The sequence below is a fragment of the Physella acuta genome, unplaced genomic scaffold (genome assembly GCF_028476545.2).
Source record: "Physella acuta isolate Inbredline_101_S28 unplaced genomic scaffold, ASM2847654v3 ptg000464l, whole genome shotgun sequence".
Lineage (NCBI taxonomy): Eukaryota > Metazoa > Mollusca > Gastropoda > Physidae > Physella > Physella acuta.
This window is the reverse complement of record NW_026731983.1, coordinates 430,672-445,793: the sequence shown is the minus strand read 5'-3', so window position 1 is coordinate 445,793 and position 15,122 is coordinate 430,672. Positions and strand designations below refer to the sequence as shown.

General features: G+C 36.2%; 2 protein-coding genes across 2 annotated transcripts in view; both read left to right on the top strand.

Moving 5' to 3' along the window:
- LOC131943638 (uncharacterized) overlaps positions 1-15,122 on the top strand; it is a 123,562-nt gene that overhangs the window by 85,077 nt on the left and 23,363 nt on the right. The gene's annotated exons all lie outside the window — the stretch shown is intronic.
- LOC131943656 (uncharacterized) lies at positions 1,022-13,800 on the top strand. Its single transcript, XM_059303862.1, has 6 exons — positions 1,022-1,148; positions 1,413-1,520; positions 2,134-2,292; positions 2,901-3,008; positions 11,109-11,167; positions 12,353-13,800. The coding sequence occupies exons 1-6, from the start codon at positions 1,022-1,024 to the stop codon at positions 13,712-13,714; spliced, it is 1,923 nt and encodes a 640-aa protein (XP_059159845.1). The 3' UTR covers positions 13,715-13,800.

Here is a 15,122-nt window from a genome sequence, read left to right as displayed (position 1 = left end):
ATAGTACTAAAGTTATAGATTTTTGAAAAATTTAAAGTAGAAAACGTTACGCTTCCGGTTATCGGAAATTGCTGAAATGTTTATACGGATCTGCGATTTTGATATAATACTTATATTTGAAATTTCATCAACTTAGCTGTAACGGTGCTCAAGTTATCGTGTTTACAGACACACACACACACAGACGAACAGACACACACACATACACAACACACTTACACACACACACAGACATACGGACAAGATTGCAAAGCTATGTTTTTTTCGACTCAGAGAGGTGTAAAACGTCGAGATTTACAAACACAAATTTTTTTGCACTTCCCTCTTCTTCGTATATACCTGAAAATAAAAATCAAGCACTATTTCCATTTCAGTTATTAATGAACTGAAATTATTTACTTGCAATAGTAAGAGAGAAACCTAGTTTTATTTTAAAGTAAAAAAAAACTTGAGGTAGTTTCTGTCTATTACATGGTTTTCTAAATGGATTCTAAAAGATTAGTCAAAAATTTTATGAAATATTACACGATCTTACGTAATTCGAATTTACACATATGAGCGGGGGATGGGGGGGGGGGTGGGAGAAGGGCACTTGATATTTTCGAGGGTGGCGGGTGGCGGACTAAATTTTCCGAGGTGGCGAACACTTGTAAAAGCATATATTTTCTATATAAATTCCATTTCAGGCGGACGTCCATATTGCAACAGACCACCGTGCATGGATGCTATTGGACGTTCGTATGGATGCTTGTTTGACGGTCGCATTCCAGGTAATACATCGGACAATCTGCTGAGTTTTAAGAAATATATAAGGCCTTAACTTTCTCGAATATTCGAGTTTTACACATGCAGTGTTTCTTTTAGCCTTTTTTCTCTGGAGGGGGGGGGGGGGGGGGCATTTGATATCTTTTTTTTTGGTTGCAGACAAAATTGTCCGGGGCGTCGAACACTGGCAAAAGTATATATTTTCTATATAAATTCCATTTCAGGCGGACGTCCATATTGTAAAAGACCACCATGCATGAGTGTTGTTGGAGGTCCTAATGGCTGCTGCATGTTTGACAGTTCCAAAGCTTTTGATGCATCGGCTGATCTGCTGTGTTGTGAAAAATGTAAACAGCCAACTGGGAGACCAACCAATACACTTGGTGACTACTGTAGCTGTGATTGCTGTAGCTGTGATTGTTATTGCTGTGATACATATAGCTGTGATTACTGTAGCTGTCATTGATATAGTTCTGTAAGTCACGAATCTGAGTGCGGCAAGCAGCCAGAAAATCTTGCAAACTATTTTCCCCATCTAAATTTACACGTACGGGAGTGAGGTAAAGCTTAGATTGACATTATTAGATGTTCACAACATTAGAAGAAATCAATCGAATCAATTGCCTCCTATTTTTCTTTCCATGTAGAAACGCAAGGTGTAACGGAGGATCGTGGAAAGAACACTTCATTGGACCGGCATCTCGACGAAAGCTCTTCCTCATCATCAAATGAAAGTTTATTTAAGGACCTCTCGGGTAGTGTTTAAATATTTGATTAAACACCTTTTACATGTCACACTATTTATCTACTGATATTAATCAAGAGTGGACAAAATATCCACCTTAATTTTTGTGGCATCTTTAACTATCGTCTTACTCCTTTTTTTTAAATGACTTGAGCCTATTTTACAAGAGCCAATAAGTCGGGGCCACTTTGATTGGGCCACTTTGACGGTGCCATTTTGACCGGGTCGTTTTGACGGGGGTCGATTTGACGGGGTCATATTATCGGGGCCGTTTTGATGAGGCCAATTTGTCCCGGGCCATTCTGACAGGACACCATTTATATATATATATATATATATATATATATATATATATATATATATATATATATATATATATATATATATATATATATATATATATATATATGCATTATTACACGAAGACGTTATCTGTTGTTAGTACTTTATAAATTCACATGCGTTTTTGAGAAATCAGAAATAGCAAAAACTACTACTTCCGGTCAACGGAAGTTACTCAAAATGTGATGTAAGGAACTGAATGTGATCATTAAAGTACATGTGAAATTTGAAACAATACTCAAGTTATAGCCTTTTGAAAAATTAGAAAAATTCCATTTCAGGCGGACGTCCATATTGTAACAGACCACCATGCATGAGGGCTGTTGGAGGTCTTAATGGCTGCTGCATGTTTGACAGTTCCAAAGCTTTTGCTACATCGGCTGATCTGCTGTGTTGTGAAAAATGTAAAAAGCCAACTGGGAGACCAACCAATACACTTGGTGACTACTGTAGCTGTGATTGCTGTAGCTGTGAATGATGTAGCTGTGATCGATGTAGCTGTGCTTGATGTAGCTGTGATTGCTGTAACTGTGAATGATGTAGCTGTGATTGATGTAGCTGTGATTGATGTAGCTGCGATTGATGTAGCTGTGATTGATAAAGCTGTGATTGATGTAGCTGTGATTGATATAGCTGTGATTAATGTAGCTGTGATTGATGAAGCTGTGATTGATGTAGCTGTGATTGATATAGCTGTGATTACTGTAGCTGTGATTGGTGTAGCTTTGATTGTTGTTTCTGTCATACATATAGCTTTGATTACTGTAGCTGTCAGTGATGTAGCTGTCATTGATGTAGCTGTCATTAATGTAGCTGTCATTGGTGTAGATGTCATTGAAGTAGCTGTCATTGATGTAGTTGTCATTTATTTAGTTCTGTAAGTCACGAATCTTAGTGCGGCAAGCAGCCAGAAAATCTTGCAAACTATTTTCCCCATCTAAATGTACACGTATGGGAGTAAGGTAAAGCATAGATTGACATTATTAGATGTTCACAACATTAAAAGTGACCAATTTAATCAATTTCCTTCTTTTTTCTTTCCATGCAGTAAAGTTCGGTGTATCGGAGGATCGTGAAAAGACCATTGCAATTGACCGGCAGTTCGACGTAAGCTCTGCCTCATCATCAAATGAATGTTTATTCAAGAATCTTTCAGGTAGGGTTTAAATATTTGATTACACAACTTTGACATTTTACATAATAGTTTTACTCATATGAACCGAGAGAGGACAAACTTTTCACCGTAATTTTTGTGACATCCTTAACTATCGTCTAACTCCTGTTTTTAAAATAATCGTCACTGTTATTAAAATAAATGTGGTTATACAATATATATATATATATATATATATATATATATATATATATATATATATATATATATATATATATATATATATATATATATATATATATATATATAAATATGGGGGAAAAAAAATCAATTTCACACGGGCGGCGTCACGGCAGGGTGCGATTTGGCGCCCTGGATATCGCGGGGACGGTCAAGCTAATATCTATCTAATACTACTAAAAGTCAAGTTTGTTTACATGTTTGAATATTTATTTTTTTGTTTGTTTGTCCGATCGAGTATTCTGATATGTTCGACTCTATCTGGAGAGCTGTAAAATAGTATGTAGGTAGAGAATAATTTTTTAATGCAGACAGACTGTTAATCACAAATGTATTTAAAGACGTTAATTAATTTATTGATTTATTCATAGGTAGATCAACCCATTTTTTTTTAAAATGTTAAAACATTGACTAAACTTTGTGGGAATAGTGACGTCCCTTGATGTGTTTACTTTTTGGTACAATAAAAATGGCGGACTCCATCATAGACTTTGTGGCCCATTCAAAAGTTTAACGCGTTACAAAGCTAATTTTCTGCCGGCTATAACTTAAACAATACGTCCGTTTGCTGTATTTATTACGTTCCAACACTTATATCAATTTTAAACTGTCTTTTTTCATTTAGTTTTACAATAAATTTCTCTAGATCTAAAGATCAGCTGTCAAAGGAAAGTTATGAATCTAGAATCTAGCCTAGGGCAGGGCCTAGATTCTAGATCTAGATCTAGGTCACTAGACTCAATGTAAATTCTAGATCTAGACTTAATGTAAATTCTACATCTAGAATCTATTTCGGGCCTTAATTATTTTATATAAATCTTTGTTTAGCTTCAATGATCATCTAATTCGAGAATACATGGGATTTTTTTTGTTATCTAGGTTCTATAACTAGATATAGTAGGATTACTCACTAACTTGGAGGCGTGGTCGGCTGCTAACAACAATATGGCGTACGGACCGGACGCATGACTTCCGACCATTTTTAGGCCATGTTTACCACGAGCAAAATGGCGGGTGTTCACATTATTTAAACATGGTATAGGTGGCCAGGGCTAGATATGCCAGAAAAGCATTTTAAATTTTGCTTTGGAGAATGAAGGCTAAATTTTAAAGTCAGTGTCATAAACATTAATAGAACTTTTTTTTTTTTACGTTTTCAATTATTTTTTCTTAAGCCCTATATGTGAATGATAAGGTTGACTATCAGGACCTCGCGGGGCACAGGGCAGGTGAAGTAGGGTTCATCTGTTTCTTTGTCCTAAGCAAATGAAGGTATAGTGTGGTCAGAGACATGCTCGGCTGGAATCGTTTTTGTTGTCTGAGACCTGGCGGGACACTGGGCAGGTGAAGTAGAGTTGAGTAGGTCACCTGTGACGTCAGTATATGAAGGGATAGTCCGAAAACGTTGTTTTCGGTGTTTTTAAAAGATAAAAAACATATTTTTGAATGTGGGGTCTGTTTTTTGTGACGATAAGTGACACTGCAGTAGCGTAGCGAGGAGGGGGGGGGGAGAAGGGGGAGAAGGGGAGGCGGGGGAAGGGGGGGTGGGGGGGGGGACATATGTTGGGGCGCCAAAATGGTTTGGAAAAATAAATTGAAAGGTTGAGGGGGGTTCAAATGGAAAGTTTGAGTGGGGGAGGGAGAACATCAAAAGTTTGAGGGGGGGGGGTTCAAATAAAAAAGTTTGTCCCCGGGCGCCGGGAAGGGTCGCTATGCCTCTGAGTGACAGACGTGATGTTTTTTGATGGATGACCCCGAAACCCACAGTTATCCAACGGATGACGGGTATTCTAGTCTATATACTACTAAAAGTCAAGTTTGAATATTTATTTTTTTGTTTGTTTGTCCGATCGAGTATTGTGATATGTTCGACTCTATCTGGAGAGCTGTAAAATAGTATGTAGGTAGAGAATAATTTTTTAATGCAGAGAGACTGTTAATCACAAATTTATTTAAAGACGTTAATTAATTGATTGATTTATTCATACGTAGAGTAAACCATTTTTTAAAAAAATGTTAAAACATTGACTAAACTTTGTGGGAATAGTGACGTCACAGGTTTTTGTTTACTCTTTAGTACAATAAAATGGCGGCGTCTATCGAAGAAAATTGTGTTCCCATTCAAAAGTTTAACGCGTTCTAAATCTAATTTTCTGTCGTCATAACTTAAACAATACGTCCGTTTGCTGTATTTATTACGTTCCAACACTTATATCAATTTTCAACTGTCTTTTTCATTTAGTTTTACGATAAATTTCTCTAGATCTAAAGATCAGCTGTCGAAGGAAAGTTATGAATCTAGCCTAGATTTAGATCTAGCCTAGATCTAGGTCACTAGACTCAATGTAAATTCTAGATCTAGACTTAATGTAAATTCTACATCTAGAATCTATTTCAGGCCTTAATACATCTAGAATCTATTTCAGGCCTTAATTATTTTATATAAATCTTTGTTTGGCTAATTTAAGATAAAATTTAATTTGAAAGTTACTAATACTAGACTTAGATCTAGATCTATTCGCGTAAATCAAGTTGCATCAAAGTATAGTATAAAAATTCATTTGTGACGTCACGAGTAAATAGCTAAGTTGGTAGCGTATTCCGCTCTCATGCGGGTGGCACAGGTTCTAGACCAATATGTCAATGATATTTTTTTTCAATTTTTTCTTTTTTAGATGTGAATGATAAAGTTGCCTATCTGAACTTGGCAGGATACAGGGCAGGTGAAGTAGAGTTCATCTGTTTCTTTGTCCTAAGCAAATAAAGGTATAGTGTGGTCAGAGACATGCTCGGCTGGAATCGTTTTTTAAACGATAAAAACATGTTGTCTGAGACTTGGCGGGACACTGGGCAGGTGAAGTAGAGTTGAGTAGGTCACATGTGACGTCAGTATATGAAGGGATAGTCCGAAATCGGTGTTTTCGGTGTTTTTAAACGATAAAAAACATATTTTTGAATGTGGGGTCTGTTTTTTGTGACGATAAGTGACACTGCAGTAGCGTAGCGAGGAGGGGGGGCGGGAAGGGGAGGCGGGGGGGGGGGGGAAGGAGAGGCGGGGGGGGGGGGGAATGGGCGCGGGGGGACATATGTTGGGGCGCCAAAATGGTTTGGAAAAATAAATTGAAAGGTTGAGGGGGGTGCAAATTGAAAGTTTGAGTGGGGGGGGGGGGGTGCACATCAAAAGTTTGAGGGGGGGGGGTTAGCAAATCGAAATATTGCGGGGGGGGGGGGGGGTTCAAATCGAAAAGTTTGTCCCCGGGCGCCGGGAAGGGTCGCTATGCCTCTGAGAGACAGACGTGATGTTTTTTGATGGATGACCCCGAAACCCACAGTTATCCAACGGATGACGGGTATTCTAGTCTATATACTACTAAAAGTCAAGTTTGTTTACATGTTTGAATATTTATTTTTTTGTTTGTTTGTCCGATCGAGTATTGTGATATGTTCGACTCTATCTGGAGAGCTGTAAAATAGTATGTAGGTAGAGAATAATTTTTTAATGCAGACAGACTGTTAATCACAAATTTATTTAAAGACGTTAATTAATTTATTGATTTATTGATACGTAGATTAACCCATTTTTTTTTTAAAACGTTAAAACATTGACTAAACTTTGTGGGAATACACGATAGTGACGTCACAGGTTTTTGTTTACTCTTTAGTACAATAAAATGGCGGCGTCTATCGAAGAAAATTGTGTTCCCATTCAAAAGTTTAACGCGTTACAAAGCTAATTTTCTGCCGGCTATAACTTAAACAATACGCCCGTTTGCTGTATTTATTACGTTCCAACACTTATATCAATTTTAAACTGTCTTTTTTTTATTTAGTTTTACAATAAATTTCTCTAGATCTAAAGATCAGCTGTCGAAGGAAAGTTATGAATCTAGCCTAGATCTAGATCTAGCCTAGATCTAGGTCACTAGACTCAATGTAAATTCTAGATCTAGACTTAATGTAAATTCTACATCTAGAATCTATTTCAGGCCTTAATACATCTAGAATCTATTTCAGGCCTTAATTATTTTATATAAATCTTTGTTTGGCTAATTTAAGATAAAATTTAATTTGAAAGTTACTAATACTAGACTTAGATCTAGATCTATTCGCGTAAATCAAGTTGCATCAAAGTATAGTATAAAAATTCATTTGTGACGTCACGAGTAAATAGCTAAGTTGGTAGCGTATTCCGCTCTCATGCGGGTGGCACAGGTTCTAGACCAATATGTCAATGATATTTTTTTTCAATTTTTTCTTTTTTAGATGTGAATGATAAAGTTGCCTATCTGAACTTGGCAGGATACAGGGCAGGTGAAGTAGAGTTCATCTGTTTCTTTGTCCTAAGCATATGAAGGGATAGTGTGGTCAGAGATATGCTCGGCTGGAATCGTTTTTTAAACGATAAAAACATGTTGTCTGAGACTTGGCGGGACACTGAGCAGGTGAAGTAGAGTTGAGTAGGTCACATGTGACGTCAGTATATGAAGGGATAGTCCAAAATCGGTGTTTTCGGTGTTTTTAAAAGATAAAAAACATATTTTTGAATGTGGGGTCTGTTTTTTGTGACGATAAGTGACACTGCAGTAGCGTAGCGAGGAGGGGGGGCGGGAAGGGGAGGCGGGGGGGGGGGGGGAAGGAGAGGCGGGGGGGGGGAATGGGCGCGGGGGGACATATGTTGGGGCGCCAAAATGGTTTGGAAAAATAAATTGAAAGGTTGAGGGGGGTGCAAATTGAAAGTTTGAGTGGGGGGGGGGGGTGCACATCAAAAGTTTGAGGTGGGGGGGGGGGGGGTTAGCAAATCGAAATATTGCGGGGGGGGGGTTCAAATCGAAAAGTTTGTCCCCGGGCGCCGGGAAGGGTCGCTATGCCTCTGAGAGACAGACGTGATGTTTTTTGATGGATGACCCCGAAACCCACAGTTATCCAACGGATGACGGGTATTCTAGTCTATATACTACTAAAAGTCAAGTTTGTTTACATGTTTGAATATTTATTTTTTTGTTTGTTTGTCCGATCGAGTATTGTGATATGTTCGACTCTATCTGGAGAGCTGTAAAATAGTATGTAGGTAGAGAATAATTTTTTAATGCAGACAGACTGTTAATCACAAATTTATTTAAAGACGTTAATTAATTTATTGATTTATTGATACGTAGATTAACCCATTTTTTTTTTAAATGTTAAAACATTGACTAAACTTTGTGGGAATACACGATAGTGACGTCACAGGTTTTTGTTTACTCTTTAGTACAATAAAATGGCGGCGTCTATCGAAGAAAATTGTGTTCCCATTCAAAAGTTTAACGCGTTACAAAGCTAATTTTCTGCCGGCTATAACTTAAACAATACGCCCGTTTGCTGTATTTATTACGTTCCAACACTTATATCAATTTTAAACTGTCTTTTTTTTTATTTAGTTTTACAATAAATTTCTCTAGATCTAAAGATCAGCTGTCGAAGGAAAGTTATGAATCTAGCCTAGATCTAGATCTAGCCTAGATCTAGGTCACTAGACTCAATGTAAATTCTAGATCTAGACTTAATGTAAATTCTACATCTAGAATCTATTTCAGGCCTTAATACATCTAGAATCTATTTCAGGCCTTAATTATTTTATATAAATCTTTGTTTGGCTAATTTAAGATAAAATTTAATTTGAAAGTTACTAATACTAGACTTAGATCTAGATCTATTCGCGTAAATCAAGTTGCATCAAAGTATAGTATAAAAATTCATTTGTGACGTCACGAGTAAATAGCTAAGTTGGTAGCGTATTCCGCTCTCATGCGGGTGGCACAGGTTCTAGACCAATATGTCAATGATATTTTTTTTCAATTTTTTCTTTTTTAGATGTGAATGATAAAGTTGCCTATCTGAACTTGGCAGGATACAGGGCAGGTGAAGTAGAGTTCATCTGTTTCTTTGTCCTAAGCATATGAAGGGATAGTGTGGTCAGAGATATGCTCGGCTGGAATCGTTTTTTAAACGATAAAAACATGTTGTCTGAGACTTGGCGGGACACTGGGCAGGTGAAGTAGAGTTGAGTAGGTCACATGTGACGTCAGTATATGAAGGGATAGTCCGAAATCGGTGTTTTCGGTGTTTTTAAAAGATAAACAACATATTTTTGAATGTGGGGTCTGTTTTTTGTGACGATAAGCGACACTGCAGTAGCGTAGCGAGGAGGGGGGGGGGCGGGAAGGGGAGGGGAGGCGTGGGGGGGGGGGAAGGGGAGGCGGGGGGAGGGGAGGCGGGGGGAAGGGGGACATATGTTGGGGCGCCAAAATGGTTTGGAAAAATAAATTGAAAGGTTGAGGGTGGTGCAAATCGAAAGTTGGAGGGGGGGGGGGGGGGGTTGCAAATCGAAATCTTGCGGGGGGGGGGGGGTGGTTCAAATCGAAAAGTTTGTCCCCGGGCGCCGGGAAGGGTCGCTATGCCTCTGAGTGACAGACGTGATGTTTTTTGATGGATGACCCCCGAAACCCACAGTTATCCAACGGATGACGGGTATTCTAGTTGTATCTAACTTTCGCATATTATTAAAAAAAATACGAGTTGAAATATATAAATTTTACTTTGAAAACACCAAAAGAAGTAAAGTTCCTCTTTGAGAATTAAAGACCGATAGGGCGGATGACAAAGAGTTCATTTGTTTCTTAACCTCTGCATTTAATGGGTTTGTAATTAATTCACACATAAATTCATTTTTTTTCCAATTTGATGATTAGTTAAGCGTTTTCTATTTAAATAAACCGGTAGTGATCTCCCCTAAACTTTCTCGAATATTCTTATATAAAACAACAGGGGATGGTAACTGGGGATATAGTTATGATTTTTAATCCATTTTAAATACATAAACTTTTAAAAATAGAATAGAATCTCATAAAAAAAACATTGCGCACCAAGCAAACGCCGAATAAAAACGCGTATAATAGTGCGCAATATTATTAGTACTTTAAAAATTTACATTAGTTTTTTGAGAAATCGGAAGTAGCGTAAATTACTACTTCCAGTCAACGGAAATTACTCAAAATTTAACAGAAGGTAGAGAATTAGATCTTTTACTTACATGTGAAATTTCATTTATCTATCTGAAATAGTACTCAAGTTATAGGCTTTTGAAAAATTCAAAGTAGGAAAAGTACCACTTCCGGTTATCGGAAATCGCTCAAAAGTTGATACGGATCTACGATTTTGATAAAATACTTATATATGAAATTTCATCAACCTAGCTGTAACGGTACTCAAGTTATCGTGTTTACACACGGACAGACAGACAGACAGACAGACACACACACACACAGACATACGGACAAGATTGCAAAATTATGTTTTTCCGTATCAGTGAGGTGTAAAACGTCGAGATTTGTAAAAATCTCGATTTTTTTTTTTTGCACGATTACAATACTTTCTCTATACTACGTATATACGAGAAAGTAAAAATTGTAATATTGCTTGAACCTAGATTTTGCAATTTTATTTTTAAACTAATTTATTTTGATTTTAAGTTTTTGTTCGACAAAAAGTATGAAAGTTTTCATCGATGTTGATTGTAGTGCTTACTTATATTAATACTATAATATTGAATTTGAACGCATTTTCATTTTCAATTGCAACAATCTTTTTTCGCATGAACGTAATTTTTTAAATGAAGAAAATTATATATTTCAAATAACTAAAATGTTATAAATAATGACTAATAATTAAGTTTTGAAGTAATTTTTTATATCCTAATGTTTTCTTTATTTACTTTTGTGTTGTTATAGTTTTATATATATATATATATATATATATATATATATATATATATATATATATATATATATATATATATATTTATTTATTTATTTATTTATTTATATATATATATATATAGTAATGCCCCTTCTTCTATATACATAGATGGCTGCAGGATAAATAATAGCAGACCACATACTGTAAGGCATGAAGAAAACTTGAGGGTAAGTCTGTATACGCGTTCTTATTTTATAATTTAGTTTGATGTTTTGAGAAGCATGTAAAGTGATATACATTTAAGTATGGTACTGATGGATCAAATATTATTTTACAGCATTTTTGTTAAATATGGTAACTTAATTTCGAACCACTTATAATTCAACGATTTCGTAACTTTCAATATACATTCATCTCCAATTTCACATGTTGAGTCAGCCTAGACTGTAGATTAGACATTTATATATAACTAATGTTCCCTAACTAATATAAAAAGGGAGATGGAAAGATTATAAACTATCAATTGCTTGACGACGGTTAACTGGTTAGTTTTTTGCTTGAGAGGTACCCACGGAATGTGTAGATCTTTTAGAGATCGCAAGTTACTGATCATGTTTCAAAACTATTTTCTCAGGAGATAAAAATTGTGCAGGAGTGAAAACATTGTGCTATTCCTATTTGCTGTCACTAAATGTTTTAACTGAACAAATATGAGAGGAAACTCTATATATTCTACAATAGCATTTTAAAATTAATGTTATGATTTTAGAAAAATAAAGTAATCAAGCAAATATTTTAAAAATCTAAAACTCTCGCTACTTTTTTCCCTAGAATTTATGCCTCAGCTGCCTTGTGAGCGTACTATAAGACAGTGATAGATTTTTGTTATATTGATGGTGAAATTTTTACAACCCCCCCACCCCATTATGAAACAGACTAAGATCTAGTTTCTACCAATGGTTGTTGGATTTAGAAATGAATCGAATATAGTTTCTAGTAGTGAAATAATTACATTACCTTGAATATAAGTAGAACTATACCGTACTGATCAAAAGTTTGACTTTATTGTCATAGATACATTTTGTTTGCAAAATATGCTACTGTTTAGTTGAAATTTTAAGAATAAAGAAAGATATAACAAATATTAGATTTATAATGGTATAAAAAATTATTACAAATTATGAGTACTCAGAAATGAAAGGTATATTTTCTCCATCTTTTTGTTGTAAAAAAACAACTTTTAGTAGGGCTATCGAGTTTTGGTCAAACATAGAATTCTTGTTTCCCCTGGTGTCAGATATGCATTCAACTTTAGCTGAACTGGATAAAATAAATACCTTACGTTTGATGGATGCTATGCTACATATGTTTATATTTTACAGCTATCCAATATTTTGCTTCTCTGTTTCCAGAAAAGTATGAACATACAAACTAGGATCGATCTGCTCCTGATTGGAAAAACCGGGAATGGCAAAAGTGCGACTGGGAATTCCATTTTAGGGAAACGAAAGTTTGCGAGCGAGTCCGGTACATCTTCTGTGACGAAAGAGTTCGACGCCGATATCACAGAACACAAGGGTCGTCAGATTAAAGTCGTGGATGGTCTGGCATTTTGTGACACAAGGCTGGATAATGAACGGTCAGTTGAGCAGTTGAATGAGGCAGCAAAATTGGCTCTGGCAGCCAATCCTGAAGGCTATCATGCTTTTCTTCTCATCCTGAAATATGGCAATAGGTTTACACGTGACGAACAGGAGACGGTTGTGTTGTTAAAGAAAATATTCGGACATGATTTTGTTCGTAAATTTTGTATTCTAATCTTGACATGCGGAGATGTTTTTCATCAAGATCAGGAGGAAACAGATCCAGTAGGATTGGACTTCTCAGAGTGGTGCCAAAAACAAGATGGCGCATTTAAGGATTTGGTCGAGGAGTGTTGCAATAGGGTGATTTTGTTTGATAATAAAACCAAAGACGAGAAAAAGAAAAAAGAACAAGTTGACACATTAGTCCAAATGGTTGATGAGTTGAGATTTCGCGATCGACGTTATACGGAAGCTCACTATGAACAGGCTCAGAAAATCAAAGATAATGTGGCAGCCAAACCAAAGGTGCTCACGACAAACGGCGAGACCACGGTAAAAGATGAACGTCCAGTTGTTGACCAGCCGCAAGTCTCACATGAGACAGTAGACTTAGTCACACTTGACAAGATGTTGAGTCAAACCAATACTGTTCAGGTCATACTGACCAAGCAGGAAGAATGTTCTGGAGCTCTTCAAGACCTGACTCAAACCTTGGAATCTCTACAAAAACAGGTTTCTGGTGAAAACGCTATCTCTCGCAGATGTATTGAAGAAATACAACAAATTCGACAACAGGAAGAAGAAATGAAACAGGTATTCGATAAAGAGCTGAAAAATCAAAGAGAGGATTATGAAAATCAGATTGAGGACTTAAAACGCGATGAGCAACAGAGGAGGGAAATAGAACGCAATCACCAGAAGAGATTTGAAGATCTGGTGCAACAGAGGCGAGACACGGAGCGCGGACGTCAAACGATTCCCAGAGTAATGGAACAGGCAGGACAAGCACAGCAAGAAGGGGGAATGTTTGACCTCAAAAATATTCTTTCGGAAAGCCTGAAACTAGTACAAGAAGGAGAGGGAACGTTTGATGCCAAAAATAATCTTTTGGAAAAACTGAAACTGGTACAAGAAGGACTGAAGCTAGTGGAGAATGAACAGATAAACTTAAGTCAGCAGCCGTCTTAAGTTTAGGTGAGAATCCCAGTGTTGCCTCAACCGTGTGTCACTAATGAGCTTTGTAAGTCAAAGTAAATTAGGCTGGTGGTGTTTAGGCGGCGGAGTAGTTCTTCTCTTATTTTAATTAAAATAAAGTTACAGCATTGGCTGTTTGCAAAATACAAATGTTGTATAGAAAATGTTTATTTTCCAAATTTACGATTTAAAAAATAATCAGTTCTTTTCAGAGTTAATTCATTGAAGTAAGCGTATCAATAACAGTGTTTCTTCCAGACTTTTTTCTCCGGGGGTGCACTTGAAATTTTTTGGGCGGGCGGACAACAATTTCTGGGGGAGCGGACACTGTCAAAAGTATATATTTTCTATATAAATTCCATTTCGTTCGGGGGAGATGCCTGGAAGAAACTCTGATCAATAAGAAATTGCTCTTACAGACTAGAATGTCTTTTTAAAGTTGCAATAAATTGCTTTTCCTTTCATTCTTTCTTTCGGGCCTGTGGTTGAATTGTTAGCACCAGTTTGGTTGTGTGCTATATTACTTTTAGGTATTACGTTTATTCATAGTGGACCCTTGAGGACGGTTACAAATATTTTATTTCGAAAGTGATAACTATATTTTACATATACTTAATTCAGAAGTTCAATTTAATATCAATTGTTAACCCTCATGGTGAAAGAATGCAGTAATTTATATAACTCGTATATAAATATTTAATCGAATAACAAATCAATTGAAGGGGGAGGGGTAGGCTCTGTTAAAAAAAAACTTTTTTAATACTCGTTAGGAAACAATTGTTTCTCTATAGCTGTTTTACAGTACATCTGCATACGTGTATCCACTAAATTAAACCGGGAGTGATCTTCCCTAAACTTTCTCGAATATTCTTATATGAAACAACAGAGGATGGCGACTAGGAGTATAGACATGATTTTTATCCATTTTAAATACTTAAACTTTTTAAAAATAGAATAAAATCTCGTAGAAAAAAAAGAATTGCACGCCAAGTGAACGCCAAATAAAATGTGCATGATATTGCGGAATATTATGAGTAAATTTATAAATTCACATGCATTTTCTGAGAAATTGGAAATGGCATAAATTACTACTTTTGGTCAACGGAAATCGTTCAAAATTCGAAAGAAGGCAGGGTATTAGATATTTTACTTACATGCGAAATTTCATTTATCTATGTGAAATAGTACTCAAGTTATAGGCTTTTGAAAAATTTAAAGTAGAAAAAGTTCCACTTCCGTTTATCGGAAAGCGCACAAAAGTTTTTTCGGATATACGATTTTGATATAATAGTTGTATATGAAATTTCATTAACCTAGCTTCATTAACGGTACTCAAGTTATCGTGTTTACACACACACACACACACGCGGACATAATTGGATACTCCATTATGCATAGAACA

Bases quoted from the DNA above. Each gene is read 5' to 3' on its own strand.
- LOC131943656 (XM_059303862.1), top strand. From the start codon at position 1,022: ATGAGTGTTGTTGGAGGTCCTAATGGCTGCTGCATGTTTGACAGTTCC. The intron at 2,293-2,900 runs GTGACTACTGTA...CTTTCCATGCAG, and splicing joins GAGACCAACCAATACACTTG to TAAAGTTCGGTGTATCGGAG. The intron at 3,009-11,108 runs GTAGGGTTTAAA...CTATATACATAG, and splicing joins TTTATTCAAGAATCTTTCAG to ATGGCTGCAGGATAAATAAT.